This window comes from Pseudopodoces humilis, chromosome 2 (assembly GCF_049639895.1).
Source record: "Pseudopodoces humilis isolate 2021_Gansu_Grassland_sample_001 chromosome 2, ASM4963989v1, whole genome shotgun sequence".
NCBI lineage: Eukaryota > Metazoa > Chordata > Aves > Passeriformes > Paridae > Pseudopodoces > Pseudopodoces humilis.
The window spans coordinates 100,385,110-100,409,018 of NC_142201.1; the positions used below are offsets into that span (position 1 = coordinate 100,385,110).

The following is a 23,909-nucleotide window of genomic DNA, read 5'->3' on the forward strand; positions in this document are numbered from 1 at the left end:
TTCCGAAATATTTGGTAGAAAGCCACAACAGTTGGTTTTCAAGAGTGGGTGAGAAAAATCTGGGGGAGTGCAATGGAACACTAAAAGCAAGTTCACTGGGGTTGTCCATTTCATCTTTTCGTTAGTGAAGAGTAAAGATAAAGAGGATAATTGAGTTGCTCTCACAAGTCATAGCACAAGATGTTCTTGCTAGCTGACCTCTAAACTTTTCCCTTTCACTCTCTGTGGCATTCCTTCTTCTCCATATATCATTTTCTATCCAGTCTGCTTGGACTGGTTTTTATTTGTATATTTCATAGAATAGTTTGGATTGGAGGGACCTTAAAGACCATCTAGTTTCAAACCCCTGCCATGGGCAGGGACACCTGCTAGACCCACTTGCTCAGATCTCCATCCAATCTGGCCTTGAACACTTTATATTTGCTTGTTAATTAATGGAAATAGATATCTAAACAGATGTGTTAAATGTGAGCTGTTCTGTCTCAAATATTAATGCTATTTTTTCTGTTGGGTAGAGGTTCTTTGTGAACTGTTATAAAATGTTATTATTTTATTATCAATGTTATAAATGTTATTTTTTTATAATAACTTCATCCCATCAAGAACAGAAAACATTTGTCACTATTAGAACAAAATTAAATTTTTGGAAATACAGGTAGATTGCATACATTGGGTTTTATCACATTTACCCTTTGGAAGCTAGTGATATTCCTGCCCAGGAAGTATGCTGGAGCTCAGTAAAAGGAATTAAGTATGTATAATAAAGACTCCTGCATACTGACCCCTCTTTTAAAAACACTGTCTAACATGAGTACATAGTTTTATGTTTCATGTGTGTATTGTCTTATACATGTTAGGCGTAACTTCAGTCATCTTAGAATGTTCTGTAAGAAAACTGAAGAACTGATGAAAAAGACTTTCAATAATTTATTCTATTAAAAAAAAAGTTATAAATATCCTGATATTATTAAAAGTCTTGTAGTTAAGAAAAGTAAAGAAATACTACAAACACTGATTTACATTGTAACCTGATCCCTAATTGCACAATTATAATTGTAATTTAACAGCTAAATTGTAATCCCAAATTAGCAAAGGATCCTGCAATTTAAATTTTTTCAGACACCTAAAATATTTTATTTTTCATTCACTGGACATAATGTTTTATTTTTCAGTTCCCCCTGCAATCATTCTGCTACAGAAATCCTTCAATGCCACTGCAGATCGAGGAGAGGCAGTAACTTTGTTCTGCAGAGCCACTGGATCGCCTCCACCTGAGATCAGTTGGTACAGGTGAGTTCAGTCAAGGTCTCCACATCAGAATACATTGTTTTAATGTGTCCCAATTTTCTATCACAGTCCATTAAGCTGTGCAACCTTAATTTCTTTCTGCATTTTAAGAAAATTTTCTGTCCATTTCTATTCTAACTGCTATGTCTGGATTAAGCATAAATGTGTGAATGGACTCACACAAATTCAGTTACACTCAGGTTGCCAGCAAGTTAGGTAAATGTAAAAAGTAATAAAAATACCATATTGTCATGATTTCTTCATGTATGAAGATGTATGGAGAAGAAATAAGTCCATATCTCAAAAGCAGTACAAGAGCAACCAAAGAAAAACTTTTGCACATAAATGCACAGATATGCATTTATCCAATAAATAAGTATCCACTACAGGTCAGCAGTACTGATAAAAAAACCCCTAACACTTTCCACATTTGTAAAAATAGATTCTAACCTTAACTCTCTATTTCAATGAGAATCAGAAAGAGGTACGAATTTTGTATGACCCAGGAATGTTTCATTGAATAAGTTTCAGTGTAACTTAATGTATTTTATAAGTATAAAACACTTTGAAAACGGAATTGCTTTTAAATCTCATGTGTGTTTTTTTCATTATAGCAATGACATGAGCATTGTATAGCTATGTCATTTGGGAACACTTACCATATAACATTTGTAAAAATTTAAATATCTATTTACTCTGTGTTCTTTCAAATTCAACAAAGATATGCATCAGTCCTGGGATATAAAGTACCTCAATACCTCATGCCAGTGAGCATTTTTATTTTAGACCTGAATAATTTGCATCTACTTATATTAGTTCAAGTGGATTAAAAGGTCATCCCATTTTCAAAATGGGCATAGAAGCAATTTCCATCAATTCTTCACCTTCTCTGGGACGTTTGAACAAAGTTAGATTTCTCTTCCTTTGACTGATACCTTAATTTATTGTGCCATAGGTCAGCTGTGAAGTTGAATTTTTCTCTCATGCAATTTGAAACCCAGGAGGTGCAAATAAATAGAATTCAAGGTTAATTCCCTAATGTGGCTTATAGTTCAAAATTTAATAAAGAGGAGGAAAAAGAAACACAAAATACGTATAGCCCAAATCAAAGAACTGATATTAAATTCAAATCATATTCTTTTTATTTGATGTCTTTGAAGTAATTTTTTACATGACTCTCCTATCTGACCAAAATTCCTAAGAGTTGCCTGAAATCTGCTATCCTGAACAGCTTTGGTGTATGACAACAACATACATTTTTGTGTATGACAACATATTATATATAAAGGAAGATGACAAAAATTTCCACCATTTGCGTATATCTCCATTACCCGTTGTGGGATTTTTCTGATGTTTTATAAACAGCATGGTACATACCCAGGCCAAGTGTCTTGGAGAGACACTTATCTCTGTGTCCATTAATCAGAGCCCACTCAAGGATTTCCCTTTGGTTTGACAGCCCCTGAGTAGCTAAATTTTTAAACCTTTCTGCAAATATCTTTTGTAAAGATTTTCCAGAAGCTTTTCAGGCTTGTGGACTGGATATTGAATCATACATGTTCAAACATCTGTTCTGTTTCTTTTTCAGGAACTATCTCATAATGAGGAATATTGGCTAATGTGTCTCCCTTCCCTTCTGATTGTTTTCTTTTCCCCCTTTGATTATCTTTTAATTTAATTTGATTAGGGTATTTTGTCAGTAGAAAATATTCTTGTTTTTTTTTATTTGCTGACACTGAGATGTTATAAAATGATACATCAAAAAGTACATTTATCCTTGGGGCAGGATGTTATTCTTGATATGCAAGCAGGGAAAAAAGAATGCAGGGAGAAAATTCCTTCTTTTTTCAGAGGAAGCAAACAGTTTTAAATGGTACTCCAGTCCTAAATTTCTGCATCAAATTTCTGAATTTTCAGGTCCTTTTTGACTCATTTAGTCAATTAAAATTATTCATAATCAGCTGATCTCCTGTCCTTATTCTTATCTAAAAGGTATGTCAAGATAATGACCATGCATTTGTACAATAGTTTAGGAATTAGACTGAGCCTAGGAAAACCAAATAAATATAATTTTTCTTGATTTTGAGAAAAATCTGGAGAATATTGTCCTTAAGTTTTAGGGAAGTTTATCTAAACTAATTTATCTAATATTAATATGCTTGTCATCCACTGAGAAGCTAATTGAATAAGTTTATCAGAATTAATGGCAAATTGTTCTCTATTTTGTCCTGTTTTTTGATGTGTATGGTTTTTGATGCTAAAAGTAAGTTGATATTAACCTCAGTTTTATTGTGTTTCTATTCTAATAAACAATGGAAATTATGTCTCGAATTTGATAAAGTTTTAATTGTGATTTTGGAAGGATTATAATTATTGGTCACAGCAAGTTAAGGGAATTGTGTTCAGTTTTAAACCTGACCTCACATTTTATCTGTGTGTCTTCAGTCATTTTATTTAATTTGTCTCAGGTTAACCATTTGTAAAATGGGCAGGTCTAATAAAGTGACTTAATGGAAGCCTGTTTTCTGAATTCTCTGAATAGCTATGTATAGCTAATGGCCTCAGAGAGATGGTGTTAGATATTCTAACAGAAAATAATCACAGCATTTCCTGATGTCTCATTACGAAACATTCTGAAGTATATTCAGTATCCTGGAGAGCTGTGGAAAAATACTGATAAAAAGAGTGGAAAAGATTTTTTTACTCCATTCTGCTGCAAGATTTTCACTTCATAGTGTAAAAAGTACATCCATGCCTGTTCATGAAGACTGAGGACTTGTGTTATAGACATTTTTGCGTTCTTCTGTCTTTGTTGCTTTTTAAAATGGGCTCTCACACCAGTTATTTGCTCATTCAGTCTAATGAAGTTTCTTTATCAAGGCAGGCAGAATCTGGATCTTTTCAAAGGTAGTCTTACAGTCCACTGCTATTTTACTCAATTTAAAAGTAAATTATCTTGATTTTTACTACCTTTGTTTCCTTTTTGGTTTTCAATGAATTGATTTTAAAAGATCAACTTCAGAGAGGCCATGAAAAATACCTGCATTTTTAAAATCAGGTGACAATACTATTGAAGAGACTCTCATCTCTGTGTTGACTGTAAGCAAGATGCTGGACAAAACAAAAGTCTCAAGCTTTTAGCTCTCTAAGACAGTAGCTAATGTGGTGAAGCTTGAGCTATTTACGTTGACCATTTTTATTTCCAGGTGCTGGTGATATTTAGATTTGATCAATTTAAAATGGATGCACCTGAACTAATGTGTCAATTTTTCTCAAAAAATCCTTTGGTGCACTTATAAAAATTAGTCACTTTGAAATACCTTGTCAAGAAGAAAGGTCATCAAAGTTCAGTTGCTGTTCTATTTCATATATGTATATATTTTGTTGATATTTTGTGAATTTAATTAATTCTCCACTGAACTGTTATCTCTATTGTAGCTAATCATACATTAATGTAAAGCATAACCTTCAGAGAGGCAATACACCAATGGAATTAAATTAGCCGGGACTGAAGAAAGAGATCCTAAACTACAGGTCATGAACTGGAAATCTTTACTCATGTGAATAGTCCAACTGAAAACAGTGTTTATAGCTGTGGAGATAATTTACACTGCTAAAGTTTATCTGGATCAATTTCCTGGTCTTTGCTGACAGGACTTAGAATTATCTTACAAAATAAATCCTCTTTAAGTATATTATTCATGTTTTCGTCATATCCAATATCAGTATCAATATGAATCTGTATGCTCACTAGAAGGTCCAGGGAAATGCTCATTATGTCATTTCTACTGAGAAACTGCTATAAATATCAATTATTGTGATTTTGACCTTGAATTTAGACTTTTGACTCCTTAAAGAAATCACTGGGGGGGTTTTGGTTGTTTGGAATATTTTGTTACTGTTTCTTTGTTGTTGTTTGTTTGTTTGTTGTTGTGTAATAGGTTTGGGTGGCTCTTTCTGTTTGTCCCGTTTTTGGTTTGGTTTGGTTTTCTGTGAAAATTAGGCCTTTCCTGTTCTGTAAAACAATTTCTGTGACGTTCTTTGGAAAGGAAATGAACAAGTATCATAACAATGTCTTGAGTTGGCAACTAATTGGATTCGAATTATTTACAAAAAAGTGTTACTGAAGTGCAAACTATATAGCTATCAGGGGACTCCTACTAACAGTTATGATTCGCCCAAGAAATAAGCAGTAGCCTCACTTTTAGAGAAAATATGATTTAGGAAAATATGAAATATATATATTTATCATTGTATGATAATATAATCATATTATATTATGATTATAATCATAACATTATAACATATATATATATATATATATATATATATATAACAATGATTTATTGGAATCATTGGAAATCATTGTTGTTAAAAATCTTGAAAAAATTTAAATATCCTAAACTAAATATATTGAATAGATTAGGATGTTTGAGTAATGCCCTCTTGGAAAAGCAGCTGTGTGTAGGCCAAGGTGCTCAACTGGACCAGTAAAGCCTCAATCAGCCCACAGAATTGCTTTAAGATTTTATTATTTCTGTACCATCTGGTCGCAACTCATTCTAACATCTGGAGATATGCCTGCTTGCTAAGTTGTGGCTAGCCAACAACAACTGAGAGGAAATAATTTGAGTGGGTTCTTCATGAGCCAACAGGTTCTATGTGAATGTAATTTTTTTTAATAAGTTGCTACATCATTACTACTGTGAACTGCAGCAGTTACACTTGAAAAATATGCTTTTAATAGTTTCTCACATACAATATATAACCAATTTCCTTATGCCCTTCCTAAAGTATAAGCCATATGTTAGAATCCTATTCACAACCATTTTTCCAACATTTGGTCAGTATTGAACATTGAAGAATAAAGGTACTATAGTATTTCTAATGCATATTTATATTTTAACCTGACAATTAAATTGTGATTTTTGAGGCTGGTGTAATAGCGGTCTCTTCCCTCAAATATTATTTTCTGTTTATTAATGCTTCCATAGTACATTGTTACTGGAACGAAATGGCTGATTTATCTATATCTATATCTATATCTATATCTATATCTATATCTATATCTATATCTATATCTATATCTATATCTATATCTATATCTATATCTATATCTATATCTATATCTATATCTATATCTATATCTATTTTTTTTTTTTTAGGAATGGTAAACTTATTGAGGAAAATGAAAAATATGTCCTGAGAGGAAGCAATACACAACTAACAATAAGAGATATAAAAAATATTGATGCGGGTCCTTATATCTGTAATGCTAAAAACAAAGCAGGAAATGACAAAAAACAGACATTCCTTCAAGTTTTTGGTAAGTGCTGCATAATATGGTCCATCTTTCCTTTTAAAATGTAAACAGTAAGGAAATAGGTGTTCACAATTTTCAGTGAAATAGTATTTCTGTAAGGTGCCTACTGATGCAGCAAAATGCTTTCTGTAAGATTTTACATCTTCTTTTCTCCCTGCTGGCTACTTAAACCTTTGCATCTGAATTTCATTTTGAAAAGCTTATCTTCAGCATTTGCTTTTCTGCTACTCACATGCATTACAAAGGAGTGTTAAATAGTTAATTCTGTCTGATTTTCATTTAGAAGTTGACTGCTTGCAAGAAAACCAAGAGGAGAGAGGGGGAAATTCTAAAAGGGGGGAAAACAGGTCATTTTGACTTCTAAGCAGTGAGGGTTTTTAGTAATGCAATGCCATGCAGAGATTTTCCTGTTTTTTTCTTTAATTTTTCTTTCTTGACTTCTATTTTTTAAGTGCACAATTGCAGACATAGTTACAAAAATACTGTGTGCCCTGAGTTTCAAAAGACAAAAGTAATAAACTCAAAACTCTTACTTCTCTTTCTATGCTCACCAACCACTCCAACCATGTTAATGATTCCCTCCTTTACATAGAACTGTTAATTTATTTGAAGTTTTGCTAAAATATAACCTAGTGAGAGTGGATATTTGTGAGAATATAGAAAACATCCCTCAGAATCACTGTGCAAGAAAAAAGGCTGTAACTTATTTATGAAAAACCATACAAAAATGAATGTGTTGCATTTTTTTACATTAAATATATCTTGTATTATACAGAAAATAATTTTTATTTGAACAGTTAAATGCCATACTTAGGACAGAGGAAATTAACTTCCCAGTTAAAAAAAAAAAAATAATGTTTAGCATTAATTCCCAGCTAAAGGTAATAATAATTTATAAAAGTTAAAGTGTTCTAACGGGAGAGAGTAATCTGATAATTTACATTGAACAGGGCAGATGTTGGATTGTACAATGCTGGCATTTGGGGTCTGGAAGCCTGAGGCTGAAGTCATGGTGTCAGGTGAACATGGTTGTGTTCTCATGCATCCCACCATCTCCTCTTTGAGAAACTCTCATGGAGTGTTGTCTCCAGCTCTGTACTTCAGGTGGATTGCCTAACCATTGGGCTGTTGCTCTTAGGTACTTGAGAGTTATTCTCAATTTCTTTTCAAAGGAAAGAAGATGAAATAAAATCTTAAATATTATCCCAGCCTCAAGAAGTATAGCATCTTGGTTTGTAAAACAGAAATATTTCGTTAAACTGTATTTCCAAACTTTAAAAAAAAATAAATTGAAGGAATAAAAATTACTTTCAAATTTTGATATTAATTTAGGGAAGTTTCAGTCAGAAATAACTGTGTTATTCAAGTTTGTGTTATTCAATTTTAAGTGTGCCTGAAATTTTCTTGGTTCTTGCCTACAGCAAGGAAATTTTTTAATGAAATGGACAGGGAAAAGGAGACACCCAGACTAAGAGTGCAGATTTCATGTATTTTTTTTTTTCATCTTTTAGCAACTACTTTTCTGGGGACTCCATGGAAAGCTAAATCCTAATGTTTTTATGGATATAATAAAATATATAAAAATAGTTGGTTAAATACATTATGAATCTACACATCCTTAATGTTTTCATGACATCCTGAACTCCTGAATTTCTTACGTCCTTTCTTGTATGGAAAATAATTTCTATTTTTTAAGTTTCCACAGAACTCTCTAGAGCATCTCCCACATCCCTGTCCTAAGTGGTCATAGCTAATTTGTAGTGGAGAGGGGTTTTAATTTCTCCTACAATAAACTTTACTTTTATTTCTTTAACACAGATTAAACCCCCAGTCATATATACAGCCAACAACTACTTATCTTTTTCCATTAAATGTGTCAAAAAAAGCAGTCTGAAAATGGCAAGGCAGATGGCTGTTTATTATAGCTAAATAGTACACAAACAACCAGTTTATGTTAAATTGACCTATTAAATTGCATTTTTCTCTCCCACTTCATTAGCTTATTAGTCTCATATGTCTGCAATCTTTAATTTTAATTTACAATGCAAACTCCTTAGGGCAACGAATACTGTTTCTACAACATGGGTCTGGCAGTGTGAAAACTCGTAATAACAGTAATATAACCATAATGCAATAAAAATAATAGTAACATTATAGAATTCAGCACTTAAACTTTCTAGAATGTAGGACTTTTGGATAGACGTGCCCATCTGAGTGCCATGCAATAGCTACATATTTAGTTTCCATGCATGACCTGGATTCTTTAGTTTAACTTTGGGGCTTATTTTCAGTATCAATGCTAAAAAGACTAATTCTGATATAAAATCCTTACTCTGACAGTTTTTCTGCAGCTCTGATATATGTGTGGAAACCTATAGGCACATACCCTGCCCTCCCCAGTTCATCTGCATTAGTACTTTGTTCTAAAGAGAGAAAAAAATCTGTCTCAGTCTTTCTTGATATGATTTGATTATCTCTGTCTGTCACCCTCTTATCTGCCATAGCTCTTTTCTGTGTCATTAGCAATTACTACCTAAAAGATCTCATCTTGATTAATACTTGGAATTTGTGCTAAGGTTTTTAATTCATATTCATTTATGTCTACTGCTGAACAGCTTGAAATTATAGGTGCTTATCCATGAATTCTTTAAAAGTGTGTTTTTTGTATTTATCTCTATTTGGTAGCTATCTCTTCCACTTACAATGTTCCACTCTATTTTTTCTTTTATTTTTTTTTAGGTAGTATCTAGCCATGTTTATAAATATGTGCGTTTAGATACATCTAAATTATCATTTTCACTTAAGAAATAGCACATTTTTACATCTATGGACAACCCAAAAAAATTTCCAAAAATATTTAAGTTATGTTCTTAAATAAACTGCTTGTTGATTTGAGAAAAGTCAATAAATTCCTTCATTTCTTCATTCCTTCATGTTGAAGCTTCCTACATCTTCTTACTTTCTCCAAAGGAAACATTCATTTGTTCATCATTCCTTCTCCAAGGTGATGGCAGTAGTCTTCATTTATATTAGAATAAAAAATATAATTAGACTAAATGAAAAAAGTTAGCTTTAATTAAAGATATATTCATGCTTGATATAAATAGTATTTATATTCCTAAGATTTTCATTTTTTTTTACTCTAGTTGCTTATTTCTACATCTTTATCTCTCAAATGTGAGGTTATACAATTTGATGATGCTTAGAGCTGAGCTTTTCAACAAGTATTCTGCTTTCTGTACTTAGGCCAAAGAGAGCTACATCTATATGTTTCATAATTTATTTTCATAGAAAGAAAAAATATTATTTCTTTAATCAGAATTGACAAAAAAAACATTAGAGGGAGTTCTAGCATAAGTTAGTTTGAAGTTCTCCATTATATAAGTGTTTTCCCTACATAATCAGTGTGTGGTCAGTATGATTAATATTTTATTATGAAAATATTTCATTGGCATTTCAGTGGGTCCTGACAAATGACTTCACAAAAATCAAATGAGGGGATATCTCAAAAAGTATTACAAAAGACACTTTGTACTTAATACAAAAAATATAATATAAATAATACAAATAATAATAATAATACAAAAAATATAATAAAAATAGTTTAAATACATACTATTTTTTTTTTCTTGATGCCTTTTTAACTATAATCTGAATAGTGGAAAAGTTTTTTCAGCTGTGTTCAATGCAATTTTTATTGAGAAACTATATGCTATTATTAATATATTTTTTGTCTTCTGCCTGATAGGAAGAAATATTATGGAACTCTCCTCTCCTATCTTATATCTCTTGAGTTTATTCCAAATGCTAAAAATAAAAATTTTATGTTAATTTATTCCTTCAAAATCCATTCATCTTGGAACCAAAAAGGCCATATTGTGCCTCTGAGATTGGGGTGAGGCATTGTCTAAATTTTTTCCTTATTTTCAATCTTAATGCTGTCCTTTTTACAGCGCCTGAAGCATACCTTAATAAAATTTTTTGGGGCATAGTAAGCAGATTTATATGTGTTTTAATATGCCTTTTGTGGTTCATTTTGTTTGTCATGAGATGTTATTCTATACATATGTGGAAACTTTTAAGTTCACTGATACCTCTAGAAGGAGACTCCCATGGATCTGTCTGTGGAGCTATGTGTACCTGCTCCTCCCAGATATTATAAAGGCCACCAACTGCAGCTTCACAAAGCACAACTCACAGATGGAATGTTAAAAGCTCACGTTTTCTGCATTCCTTTTTCTTCCTTATTACTTCTTCACCTTTTTGGAATACTTCTACTTTCTAAAATAAAAAATATTCAATCTGTAAAGACAGTGATGGCAGTTTTCCAAGAAGACAAGTCTTACACCCCTCTGAGTGTGAAGTAGTAATAGTATTTTGACATATTTCAATAATACCATCCAAAAAGAGAGAGTCAGTTTATGGTGCACTAAGTCAGGTTAGCGTTTCATTCTGGTATATGTGTGAATCTGTACCATATAAAGAATCAAATTTCTGAAATCTCCTTCTTAGATATTTCCATGTTGGGCTCTAGCATCTTCCTTAAGTTCAAATTGTACCAGGAGTTTCCATGAGGACGGGGTTGCAGTTTTGCCACCTGATTCAAATGTGTCTGTGCAGGAGGACAGCAGGAAGGTATGATTCCTCCTGGCATATATTAATCAAGACATTAATCAGGCAACGATACAGACACACACTAGGCCTCTCACCAGTAGAACCAGGCTTGTATCAATATCAAACTATTAAAAATAATTCTTTTGATTAAACATAAGCAGGATTATCTCCAGCTTATATGTGTTGCTTCCCACATCTGATGAAACTCTTTGTTAAGGTATGAGTAAAACTCAATTCATTAAATTGTGTACCTTTTCCAAGAAACTGGTTGTACTCAGACTGCTGTGTTCATCAAAAGCCTTATGGGGAGGCTGTACATACACAGCAATGAGACAAATCCAAAATAGTCCAAGGAAGGAATCTGAGAGAAACTAGTTTACTGAGGAAGTAGTAGAAAACTTAAAACCAGCCTTCTTGGCTCAGAAAACAAACATAAATAAATGTTGCTTCTTTATTTGGCATCATCACTCTGTTCGTATTTAACAGTGCATGTCTAGTAATAATAGCTTCTTACCTTAAATAATTTTAATGAAGTTTAGCTCCTTTCTATATTCAAGCATTCTTTCATTTGAGCCAGGTCATTTAGCTTACAATTGTTTCAACTATATCATAACATCTATATTTCAAAATTTTTGACTGAAGAAAGCAGCAAAACCCTGAAGGTTTTCTAAATTTGCATTCCGAGGCTCTCTATTTTTTTTGCTTCTTATTTTTCTAGAATACAAAAAAGCAAATATCAATTTAGTTTGAGAATGACCTTATCAATTTAGAAAGAACAGTTAAAAAATTGGGGGTGGGAGGGTGGGGGAAATGACTGTTTTAGTATTTCTGTCAATACTAGTCTTGGCATTTTCAAATAGTTTTATTTACATGTACACAAATGTATTTTAATATTTTTCAGTGTCCAAAATGTCATTGAAAAGTATTCAAACAGTGTAAAAATTTCTAGTCAATAGTAAGTTATGAGTTGTGACCTACAAAAATGAATTAATTAAATAATATTCCCCATATGAGCTCTCTTCTTCCAAGTAATAACTGTCAGCTAGATATATTTGATGATTAATCAGTGCTTATTCCTTTAAATGTCAGGTACTCTTGTCTAAAATGTCAAGCTAAAACTTTTTGTCTGGTAGTGATCCATTTGAAGAAGGTCTTAAAGGAATTCAGAATAAGTCTAAGGTTAAGAATTATTTTTGTGTTTTGGAACATGCATCATCTTGAGCAAATTGCATTGTTTGTCATGTTGTCCAGATGGGAAACTCATTTTGATGGAAATAATTGTAAATTTTGAGAATTTTTGGCATGAAATACTATGTATGATCCTTCTGAAAAAAAAAAAAAAAAAAAAAAAAAGCTTTATGTCTGCTGTAGCTCTTTCCTTTTTACCAGGGATGATGATAAATCAAAGGAATGAAAAGGTAGAACAGATTAGTTTGTAGCCAGGTGATATGGCAATAGAAGTAGAGTGCCTGAGTGCCAAGGTGAAATATTTCATAGGCATTTGAATGATCCTGAAAGTAAGAGTAATAACTGAAGTTTTTTTGAAGTTTAACATAATTATCTTTTATCTCTAATTCTGGTTGGGATTTTTAGATCCTTCCACTGACATCCCTTTTTGTATCACACAAGATTTTTGTATTTTCTTGGTCAAATTGATGTTGATGTAATGATTTGCTTGCTACCTTCTACCACATCCAGTAAATCTGGATCCAGTTGACTTTTCAAGAATTCCTGATCATTCAGGCTATTTTCTTTCTTTACATGATCTTAATCACCATAGATTATATATTAATGAAGCAGGATATTAGTTCAGTGCTCCCTTAGGTAAAATGCTACTTGTTTCTCATCTCTATGCAGTAAACACACAGTAGCTTACTCATAATAGTCGAGGGTGAACAGACAGTAGAGAAGCAACAGAATGAATATGGAGGAAAGGAATGAGAAGTGAGACTGAGAATTGTCTGGAGGGAATGGATAAAAGGTAGGTTATATGCCTACAGATAGCAAGTTTGAACCTGGTTTTATTGTTGTTCTTCGTGATGCTGAATGTAGCATCTGTGAGACAACGCTTATAAATGAGTCATAAATGAAGCAGGAGACTGGACATAAGGAAAAGAAGCCTCACCAGCACAGCCAGGCACTGCAAGAGGCTGCTGAAAGGTTGTCTAGTCTCTGTTCTTGACATTTTTAAGATAGTGCTAGACAAATCCCTGAGCAATCTGACATGAACAGGGTCTGTTGATGCTGTGTTCATGAGGGGGTTGGTCAAGAAGCCCTCCTGGTGTTCATTCCAACCTTAATGATTATCTTTCCCATTTTGGTGCATGAACATAAGCCAATATTGCTCTTCTGCATGGCACACGCTTCAGTAACCCCGTTAGAAAACAGATTACATTTCTTTGTTTTGTTTCATAAGGAGTGCGCTATAGTAGTGCTTCCTCAAAAGCCAAGCTCAGAAAAGCTGTTTAGAAAATACATTGCTTTCAACAAATGTACTTAAAGTTGATGAAATCAATCTTAAGAGCTGCCCAATTTTGATTCACTCATGTAAATTTCATTCACTGCTTTTGGGTGCAAACATATTGAATCATATTCTTATTTAAGGATTACATGTTGGGTTTTCCGGGGATGAGTGTCTTTTTCAATGTGTAACAGAAATGGGTTCAGAGAAACTTAATAATCATTATATATGAGGTAATATATAGGACCAAAAAAATTTTAATGAAGATACTTGAATGTCATGGAAGAGAGTAATAGTCTATGCACAGTACTAATATAGAGTTCTTGTGTGATATTGTACAGATAAATCCTCAATGTAAAAGTATGCACATGCAACCAGAAATTATATTGTATGTATAAATAACCTGATAAGGTATAGTGTGGATTGAAAGATGTAGCTGCTATGTAATTGAGGCTATAAAGTTGAATGATTTGAAGAATGCAAACAATATCTGGATTTTTTTAAATGTATCTTACCACCAGTTTACTTGGTAAGTAAGGATGAGTACCTTTGTATCACAGGACTCTTCAGTTCTCCATAGTGTTAATACCAGTGAAATGTGTTTATTGCTGGGGGATTTTGTTAAAGTCTCTAATTTATGTAGGCCAGTGAAACATTGCTAAAGATCAAAATCAAAGAATGGTAATAATTCGTATTTTTTTCCTGAATAATATGCGTTTGAAGACAAACGTGTTATTATAAAATCAAAGAATGCCTGAAATAGGAAAACACCTCTGGAGATCATCTAGTCCACAGTCAGATGGAGTACACATCTCGAGACAAGTCTGTCTGGGTTTTGGTTATCTCCAGGGAGGGAGACTCCACAGGCTCCTGGGTAGCTGGTTCCTAAGGGGAAAAAAGCACACAAACACAGCCACCAAGCCAGATCAGCTAGGACCCATACTACCCTGCCCAAGAAAGGGAGAAGGATGTCCAGCTCGGGGCATACAGGAATGGTTGCTGTGCAACTTGAGGTCCAAAAAGTTAATTGCTTTTATAGATAGTAAAATTAAACTTTAGTTAACCCTTAAAAAAATTTAAAAAAAAAAATTTAAAAAGTGTTTTTAAAGATAGATTTCGATATGACATTCTTTGTGCAGGATCAGTAATGCAATTTGTATTTTTAACAGTGCAGCCTCAAATAATACAACTCAAAAATGAAACCACATTTGAGAATGGGAAAGCAACGCTCATCTGTGAAGCAGAAGGAGAACCTGTCCCAGAGATTACTTGGAAAAGGGCCATTGATGGAATGACTTTCTCTGAAGGTGACAAGGTAAATCTACCTCTAATGTATAAAATATCTAAGTATGTATTGTCTGACTAATCTTCTCATTCTTGTAAGCAGAAAAAATAATTTAGAGACAGATTAATTCTAGATTCCTCTGGAATTAGAAGGAATTGCTATTTTCTAGGGCAGCAAGAGAGACATGGAGATTCTAAATTTTAAATTAAAAAAAAAGAAAAAAGAGCAATTAGATGCTGAGAGGCAATTCATTTCTGTCTCTTAAACTGTCATACACAATCCCTACTAATGGTTTCAATTTCATCTTGATCATTATGGCTACACATAGCCCTTCTTCAGAATATTTGGGTTCTTTCCAGTAATCCTTAAAATACAGTGGAGCTTAAAGATATTTTAAATTTTTAAAATCTGAATACTTTGTAGTTCTTTATTTCCAATTGCTCCTTTTTTGTTCCTATTTTTTCCTTTCACAGAGGAAAAACTGAGACTATTTTCCCATTTTGTCTCCCCATTTTAATATTTTATTACAAAAGTAAGTTGAGTAGAGAAACATTGCAGTATGAAAATGGAGAAAGACAGTGTGGGAAAAAGAGCTGTAATTAGGTGGAATGGTGAAATGAAAAGGGAATGATGCAATGCAATTCCTAACCATGCTTATAGCAAGCTGTTTCTACAGAGTTCTTCTTTTTCCCTTTTTTAATAATTATTTTAGTATTTGAGCAAGTATTTTCTTCTTAATTTCCTGACATAGACAACAGAGTTTCTCTTCAGAGGTTGAAGTAAGAGATACCATTCTTCTGGATAACTAATTCATACTTTTTACTCTAGATAATTATGTAGCAAAATACCTTCTTTTTGCATATTCATAGCTGTTGCTTAAAAACACACACACACAGGTGAAAACCTTGATAGCAGTCATGCCACAAAGGGAATTAGATACGTAGTAATTTGCTTAGTTTATAGGGAATTGCTGTTTATTAAGGAATTATGTACTTTCATTTATGTTCTAAAGGAGAAAGTCTGGTCTAGTCTAGTCTCTGACTTGACCTTTCCTGGAACTGAAGCAGTTTATGTGAAGCTCTGTCTACCATTTTCCTTTTCAGTGATTTCCACTTTGGAGCAATATAGCAGTATTTATAAACTATTTTTTCTAATTGTTTTGCATTAAGACAAAGCAGTTTCTCTCTTCCTTAAATATATCAAGTTAAAGGTCATCTTTCTGACTTGCAGAGACTATGCTTTGTTCAAAGGTTACAAATGTTAGCCACTCACTTATGTTTGAAGTGTTCCCAAAATAACTTTCTATAAAGGATATTGAAAATGAGAGAAAATAGCAGAAAGAAGCTCAAAAATGTTGGTGCTGTTGAAACCTGAAACTTATCTACTGCTTGTATAAGACAGTCTAATATTCTTAATTCCAGCTGCAGGTGGTTAAACTGACATGTTGCTGGAGTATTCTCTGAACTGTGGTTCAACTCAGTAATAGTGACAACCCAACCAAATGAAAATCTACATTCACTTCCTACTGGTGGGCTGACAGACTCTCTGTGGAAGATAAAAAGAATGAGAATAAATACAGTTATGTGGTTCCCTTTGTTCTTGCCAAAGAAAGACCTCTGTGTATTGCTCATGGGAGTTTTTGCTGAATCTTGAATGGAATGTTCTGAAATACTGAATATGTCCTTGACCTATAAAATATGCTGCTACATTTGCCCCGTGGCCTTCCTGCTCTGGGTTGCCAAAAGCTTGGCTTGTGCTTTCCTACCAAATTAGGTGAATAGGGAACAAAACTGGCAGTGATTAAGTTATTGAATTGTGGTTAAATAATAAAGCAGTGTTTTGCACACAGAAAGAGAAAGAAAAGGTGAATTGAAGAAATCAAGGGGAAGCAACATAGAACAGAGTCTTGGAACTGAAAATATTACTTATATGTAACAAATTTTAAAATAATATGCAAGTAATTTATGCAACAACATAAATTATGCATAAACATAAAAGTGATTGTCTTTATTAAAGGGATTAATAGTTTGAATTTTTGGGCCAGTTTTTACATCATCTGCATTTTATTCATCATTTCTGTTGAATTAAGAGTATTGTTAGGGGATGAGCTTTTCTACAGAAGATGGAAAAACTGCTCAAGCAATAATATTGACATAATAATTATTAAAAGAACACATAAAGTGCTGTTCTTATTTTTTAAATTTTACTTTTATTAACCTTAGTATGTAAGGTTAATTTCCTCAATCATATCGTTCTTATTGCTAAAACGTAAATGTACCTCATATGGATAAGGAAGACTACTGAATGTGAGATCATTCTGAGCATGCATGGATTCAGAATGTTTTCTGTCTAATGATAGATCTTATAACTGGGACATAGATCTTCCTGAGTTTTGAATTTATTGTGTCCAAAAGCATGGAAAATATGTGCCAAAGTCATAGATCAAAGAAGTAACCCAGCTGTGATTAAGGAGGATAATATTAATGAGTATGAGCTCTATAATTATCTCTTTGGAAAACACATCTTTGATAAAGGATTTTCAGTACCTCAGAAGTGTGTATTTGAAAGTTAAAGCCAAGTGAGTTCAAACCAGAAGCAAAGAAGCCTTTCCTCTCTCCTTTTATCATTTAGCTCTTAGAACAATCTACCACACAGTGTGTGGTCTCTCTTTCATTAAGAATATGAAATAAAGGGGTCTTTGTCTTTCCTCTGACTTCTCTTGAAAGTTAAATGCAAAGTTTTCCAGGAGGTCACATTAGATGAGCTCTGTAGTCCTTCTATGGTTGAATAGCCCATAAATATATGGGGGTTGGGTGAGGTTGAATAAATGAATGGCAATGTGTGCTGGAAGGTGTTTGTCTCACCATTAAAGGTGTAAAAATGGAAATGGAGGCTTAGTCCAAGGCCACAGCTTCATCTGCTGTTTCAGTGTCAAGCTAAAGCTCTCTGCTTGGTGCACATACTCTGCCTCTATCCTTCCATTCCCCGACTCCCCAGCACCACCTGTCCTTGCACTGATGTGCCAACCTGGCTGTGCCCCTTTCAGCTGGGATTTGAAATGGCACATTCCCGCAGACCACTGTGCATCCAGCAGGCTTGGCCCTTTTCCCAGTAAAAAGAGGAGGCAGGAGAAGGGTTGCTTTTTTTTAGAACAGAAGGAAAGATAGTGATTTGATTTGATTTGGCATAATCAGTTATGAAATAGATTTTGGACGGGCACATACATCTCTACACATGTCCCTGAAGGACAGCTCATCTCGATCACTGAAGCAAAATTGTCACCGATTCCTGTGTATACTGCAGAAGTGTGAGGGCCCCAGTTTCATAGTATCTCACTCTAGCAGAAATAAGACTGCTGATCAATGTTATTTGTAATTACCATTTCAAGGCCTGTTTTGGAATAAAAAGCACAATAACAGATGGGGCTTGATATGAGATAGTGGCTCCTCTGTATGCAGCATGTGTCCAAAGAGGTACATGCTGCATACCATGAGGAATCTATGATCTAAACACATAAAATGAATGAAAGTATATATAGAGAGAAGTCCCAGTTGCAACTTGTATGTTGGGTTTAAGATAGGATTTTATACTTACTGGACTTTATTTTTTACTGTACTCTATTACATACAGACTCAGTGATTGTCTCTTAAATACCTTATACTATTCTCCTTGTACCCTCAAAGAGAGCCAAACCCATTATTTTTAATTTTATAATGAACACTGCAGAAACAGTTTGAATTCTGCTTTCTTCTGTTGCAATAATAACCTGGTTCTCCCCATGAAATTTCCTGTGACATTGTTTCTAAATATTGCAGATTTCAGACTAATATTTAAGTTATTTTCCATGTCTGAATTTACTTTGTATTGACATGCAAATGATAAATATTTGGAGCTTTTAGAGTTTTTTCATAGTTTTCATGATCAGGCAATAGGCAAAGGTAGTCTTTTGCTTTGAAAGGTCGTTTATTTTCTCCCAAGCTGTTGTGGTTTTAAAGCAGTAGCTAAAAAATCACTAGAAAACTTACTTATTTCTTACTGTGAGATATGGATTAGAACAAGAGCAAAACAGGCTTAAAACTTAAAAGGAACAAAGAAAGTTTATTAACAAAACTACAAGAATAAGAAACCAGAATAAAACTTCCAGAAACCCTTTTTCCCCACTACCCAACCATTTTCTCGTTCACATGATAACATAAAGATAAAAAATACCTTGGTGGTTAAAACGGTCCCAACTTTGTTACAGTCTCTTCATCAGTCTTTGTAGAGAAAAATAAGTTCTCTTCTGCTAATCTATGGAGTTTTTCACAAGAAAACCATTTTCCTATGGTTTTCTATTTCTCTGATGCCAGCCGCCCAGAAAACTGCCATCAGTTTTCTCCTCCCATTTCACACCACTCTGAGGTGTGGTATGGGTCATGAGTCTATTGGTATCATTTTAAGGATGAGTTATTCAAAGGCAAAAGTTCTTTTCATCTGTTTTTGTGAGCATCTCTGGAAACAGAAGTTTTCTCTTTGCCTCTTAAGGGCCACAAATTTTCAACAACTATCACTTCTCCATTTCTGTTCCAGCATCTCATAGGATCACAACTACTTCACCATTTGCTTAGATCCACACTTTGAAATACTCTATTCCCACCAAAATACTCTTTCATGAATTAAAGTTTTTCAGAACACTTTTGTCCATCCCTATAGTTTTAGGAAAAGAATATTTCAGTTTATTAAAGCATCTCCTTTTTTCTCTCCCCATCTGAAGCTTAATTCTTTTCTTCACTGTCTTTGATAGTTTATGTTGTCTCTTTACCTGTTGATCACTCTCTCTTCTCTCTCTCTCTGGAAAAAAAATGATTAATCTGCAAGTCTCATCTGGGTAATGAAAGGGTTAAAATCTTGCCCAGGCTTTGTAGATGGTTCTGTGATCTCTGCCGGAGCAGCGGCTGGAGCTGTCTGTGATGGAAGATTCTTCGTGGCTGCTCTGCAGAGTGTGGTCACTGTCTCAGCCCGCCGCAGGTCCAGAGCTTTTTCTCTCTTTACTCAGCAGTCTCTGGTGAATTCAGTCACAGCAAAAACTGCAGCCGAGCCAGGGACCGGCCTGGCCCGGCCAGAGCCCGGGGCAAGCCCCGCAGGCCCCATCTCCCGGCCGGGAGCCGCTGGGCCCAGCCCAGCCCCTGCCTGGGCCACATGGCCTGGGTAGGGAACGGGAGGCCAGCCGGAGCTCTGTTACCTTTCACAGCCAGAAACAGAGTCAAAGAAATTACCAGGCTTAGGTCTTAAGGTGGTGTTCACAGGTTGAGCTCACTTTTCAATAGTCAAAACTACTGTCAGTTCTCAGAAATGGCCAGTTATTGGCCAGGAGAAAAAACTCCCATCAGCCTCCAGCAGTTTTAACTTCCTTAGGTGTTTCTCTTTGTTTTCTTAAATGCCAGTCTATCACACAAGCCTGTTAACTTCATTTCAGCTATTACAAATTGTAATAAAAATAATCTGGTTTTTTTTACTCCCTGTTTATGTTGGTTTTCTCTGCACAAAAAGAAGCAGTCTTACAGTGTCAGTGAAATATGTTGTCTTTCTCTTTGAAATGTGAACCCTGTTAAATACTTACTCATCAAGGATCAGGTCTTTATTTGAAATGAATCACAGAAAACAGAGATATTCTAGGGTATTTTAATTGATTCCAGGAAATGTATTTAATTTTTCTGAGCTATCCAAATCCATCCCTTTGTGAATAATTCACCTTTGAATAGCTGAGAAATATACAAGGCCAATCTCTTTGCTGTATTGGAGAAAATTGTTATAACCTGTTTCACCTACATATTGTTTGAAAACCTCCTACTTAGAATATCATAGAATGTTTTTGCTGTTGCAATATTGGCACAGGCCTGTAAACCAGAACAATTTATGTAGCCAGCCATAATTGCATTTGATTATGCAATTGAAATGCTCTGCAAACAATTCAATCAGACATAAAAGTTCTCTCCTATTTTAAGCCCCAAATGTGTTTTAGTGGGCTTCACATATTAAGGATATTAAGAATAAGAGCAAGAATATTGTGAGTGGAAGAAGACAAATAAATGAACTTTACCAACAAGATCACTTACATGTTAGTTAATTAGTGCTGCTGAGAATATAGAGGTTTATACCTCATGACATAAGCAAATAAAGGGCCATACACGAGCACTGACTAATAGAATTTCAGGAGCCATCTGATCCACGGAAATCTGAATACATTTTGGTGTTCCTTCATCTGTTTCTAATTTTGGGAGGTGACAGTGTTTGAGCAAGAAGATTGATTTTGCAGGAGTAGGATTGTATTCAGTTAGAAATAAAGAGCAGCTTTCCTGGGTGACCTGAGGAAGTAGGAAAATTGTGAACCAGTGTGGATATTTCCAAGTTCTTACGTAGCTCAATCAGTTGTCTGAGCTCTACACACTCCTTTAGGTAACAGTATCTGCAATGATGCATAAATTAAGCCAAAAATTAAGCTAGTAATTATTTTAAGATATTGTATTGACAATTGAGTACTAAATATTAGCCACACAACCAGGGTTCCTCAGATTTGTTCCTCTTTTGGGGTAGAAGGTAAATTATCTGTTATTCAGAGTAGACCCAAATGCCTGTACATACACAGAGACAGATGTATTCGTGTTGTGTGGATGGATGTCTGTACTCGAATTACACTAGCTCAGAATTCTCTCATATCTGTACATTTTTCCTTTCAGTAAAATTTTAAGATCACTTTCTACTGGGAAAGTAAACACAGTAAGTAAGCAGAGACAAAGTCCTTCAATATTTAAAGGAAACCAAAGGGCAAGAAAATGTGAAATTTATTAACTCTTCTGTACTGAAAGCTTAAAAAACCTAGGGAAATACATTAATTTAAGAACATGACTAATTTAAGCAGTTCTTTAATGGACTAACTTAAGTCCAAATGTGTTATCTGTTCTGTAAATGGATACTCTTTTTCCCACCTAATTTATATTTAAAGCTTTAAAACCATTTCCCATTTAATCCATTTGCTTATGCAATACCTATGTACCAAGTAGGTATTTTTGGGGTACTTTCTGTAGATTGCAGTGCTGCATTTACTGGCTGAAATAAAGCCCTAAAGGCTTGGAATTGGCATTGATTTCCCATCCAATACTATTTTTTGGCATTTAGCTATCAGTTATGATACTAGGTCTGTTACACTAATGAAGAGTTCAATTCTCGGGGAACTTTTCCTGGACTAACATTTTCTGCAATACCAGTGCAGCTTGGATTGGAATTTTCATTCATCTACAACACAAACTGTTGTTTCATGAGCTTCAGCCTAAGTGTAACTTGTGTTATTTACTAATGGTTTAAGAACTTCCAAATAGCTGTAGCTTGTCTGGTGAAATGGAGAATCTATAGCTGATGATTCACTAGGTAATACATCTAGGCTTTAGAGCCTGGAGTCATTATTCCCTGATGTACCATAGGACCTTCTCAAGACTCTTAAGAAATGTTGCATTTTCTATATTCTGCCTACATTGGGAGTGAGCACAATCAGTGGCGCAAACAGAAGTTCAGCGCTGGCAAAAATGTGTTTTATGGTATTGAAATGTCTGCCGTTTTCCTGACCTGAAAGTCAGTTTGAATATATATAAGCAAAATTTAAATCCTCAGAATTTTGGCTAAGCCAGGATGAAAGCAAAGGCCTGTATTCAATTTTCAATCCCCTGTTTGTTTTTTTAATCTAAACTCTGTGAAATAATTAGTTATTGATAATTTATTAATGTCTTTAGTTTGCTTATAAAAAACCCCCATATTTTCCTGCCACATTCTCCCTGTGCAATCACTCCATTTGTTCACTCAAACTATTTTTCCTACTAACGCCAGTTCTCAGATTTCAAACACGGTAAAATTATGATACTTTAACAGGACAATGATTATGTACCAGTGAATGTCTTGCTAGTTAGGAGGCTGTGAAACTTTGTCTAAAGTATAATGCAAAAGTCTTATTTCTGTACATTGGGAAAAGTAAAGACTCTTTGCACCACTCCTTACTGTCAGCTTATAAAATTCAGCAAACAATATTTCTTAGGACTAAATAAATGGGAAATAGGTCTGAGTTTTGATTCATGGTCAAAAGAACTCCCATCTATGCATGGGCTCAGCCTGTGTTATTAAAATTGCTAAGTGTTGCATAAATAATGTTATTAGCAATAAAATGATTTTTTGCCTTTCAATGAATTCCTGCTTCTGAAATGAAATTGTAACATTTATGACAAAATTCAATTAATTAATAGCATGTGGAGATCTTTACTGCAAGGAGATCGTCTAACATGCTTTAATATGTCCTATAGGTAGCCTATACATAACATTAAAATCCTCAAGGTTATATAACTTGGTTAAAGGGCTGTTTTTTACTTACTTTACTTACTCTTCCTTCTCCTTTTCTTCCTCACCCAGAAAATGATTACTTTCCTCCAGGTCCCAGTCTTCCCTTCCAATTTACCTGCATACCAGAAAATTCTAGAGTTGTGACTAATATTTCAGATGTCATTAATTCATCCACATAGTCTCTTCAGCTAGTGTATTGTTACAGATCTATTTCTTCAATGATGTACTAATACATAACTTCCGATAATTTAATAATATATTCAGTTTTCTAATGGGTACAGCAGTCAGGAATCCTGCAAACTGACTGAAAGTAGGAAATAGACTGGCTTAAAGGTTTTGTTTCTCAACGAGACTTTCCCCAGGAGAATGACATATGAGTGCTCGTGCTGCCATGTTGCAATTTCTGCTTCCCAACTTATTTCAAACTCTAGTAGCACAACATTTTTCTGTAATAGCAAACATCCAGTTTAGCTGTTATAACCAGCATAAGCTTTTATTTATATCCATATTTATCAATATAGACATGTAAATAGAGAAACTGAGAATCATATCAAGACATCAATTAAATAAAATTACTT

General features: G+C 34.0%; 1 protein-coding gene across 1 annotated transcript in view; it reads left to right on the forward strand.

Annotated features, from left to right (window-relative positions):
- Positions 1-23,909, forward strand: part of NCAM2 (neural cell adhesion molecule 2) — a 291,248-nt gene that overhangs the window by 162,380 nt on the left and 104,959 nt on the right. Inside the window, exons 6-8 of the mRNA XM_005524057.3 lie at positions 1,173-1,290; positions 6,453-6,613; positions 14,855-15,000. Of these exons, the coding sequence (XP_005524114.2) occupies positions 1,173-1,290; positions 6,453-6,613; positions 14,855-15,000 (425 nt within the window). The remainder of the gene's footprint in view (positions 1-1,172; positions 1,291-6,452; positions 6,614-14,854; positions 15,001-23,909) is intronic.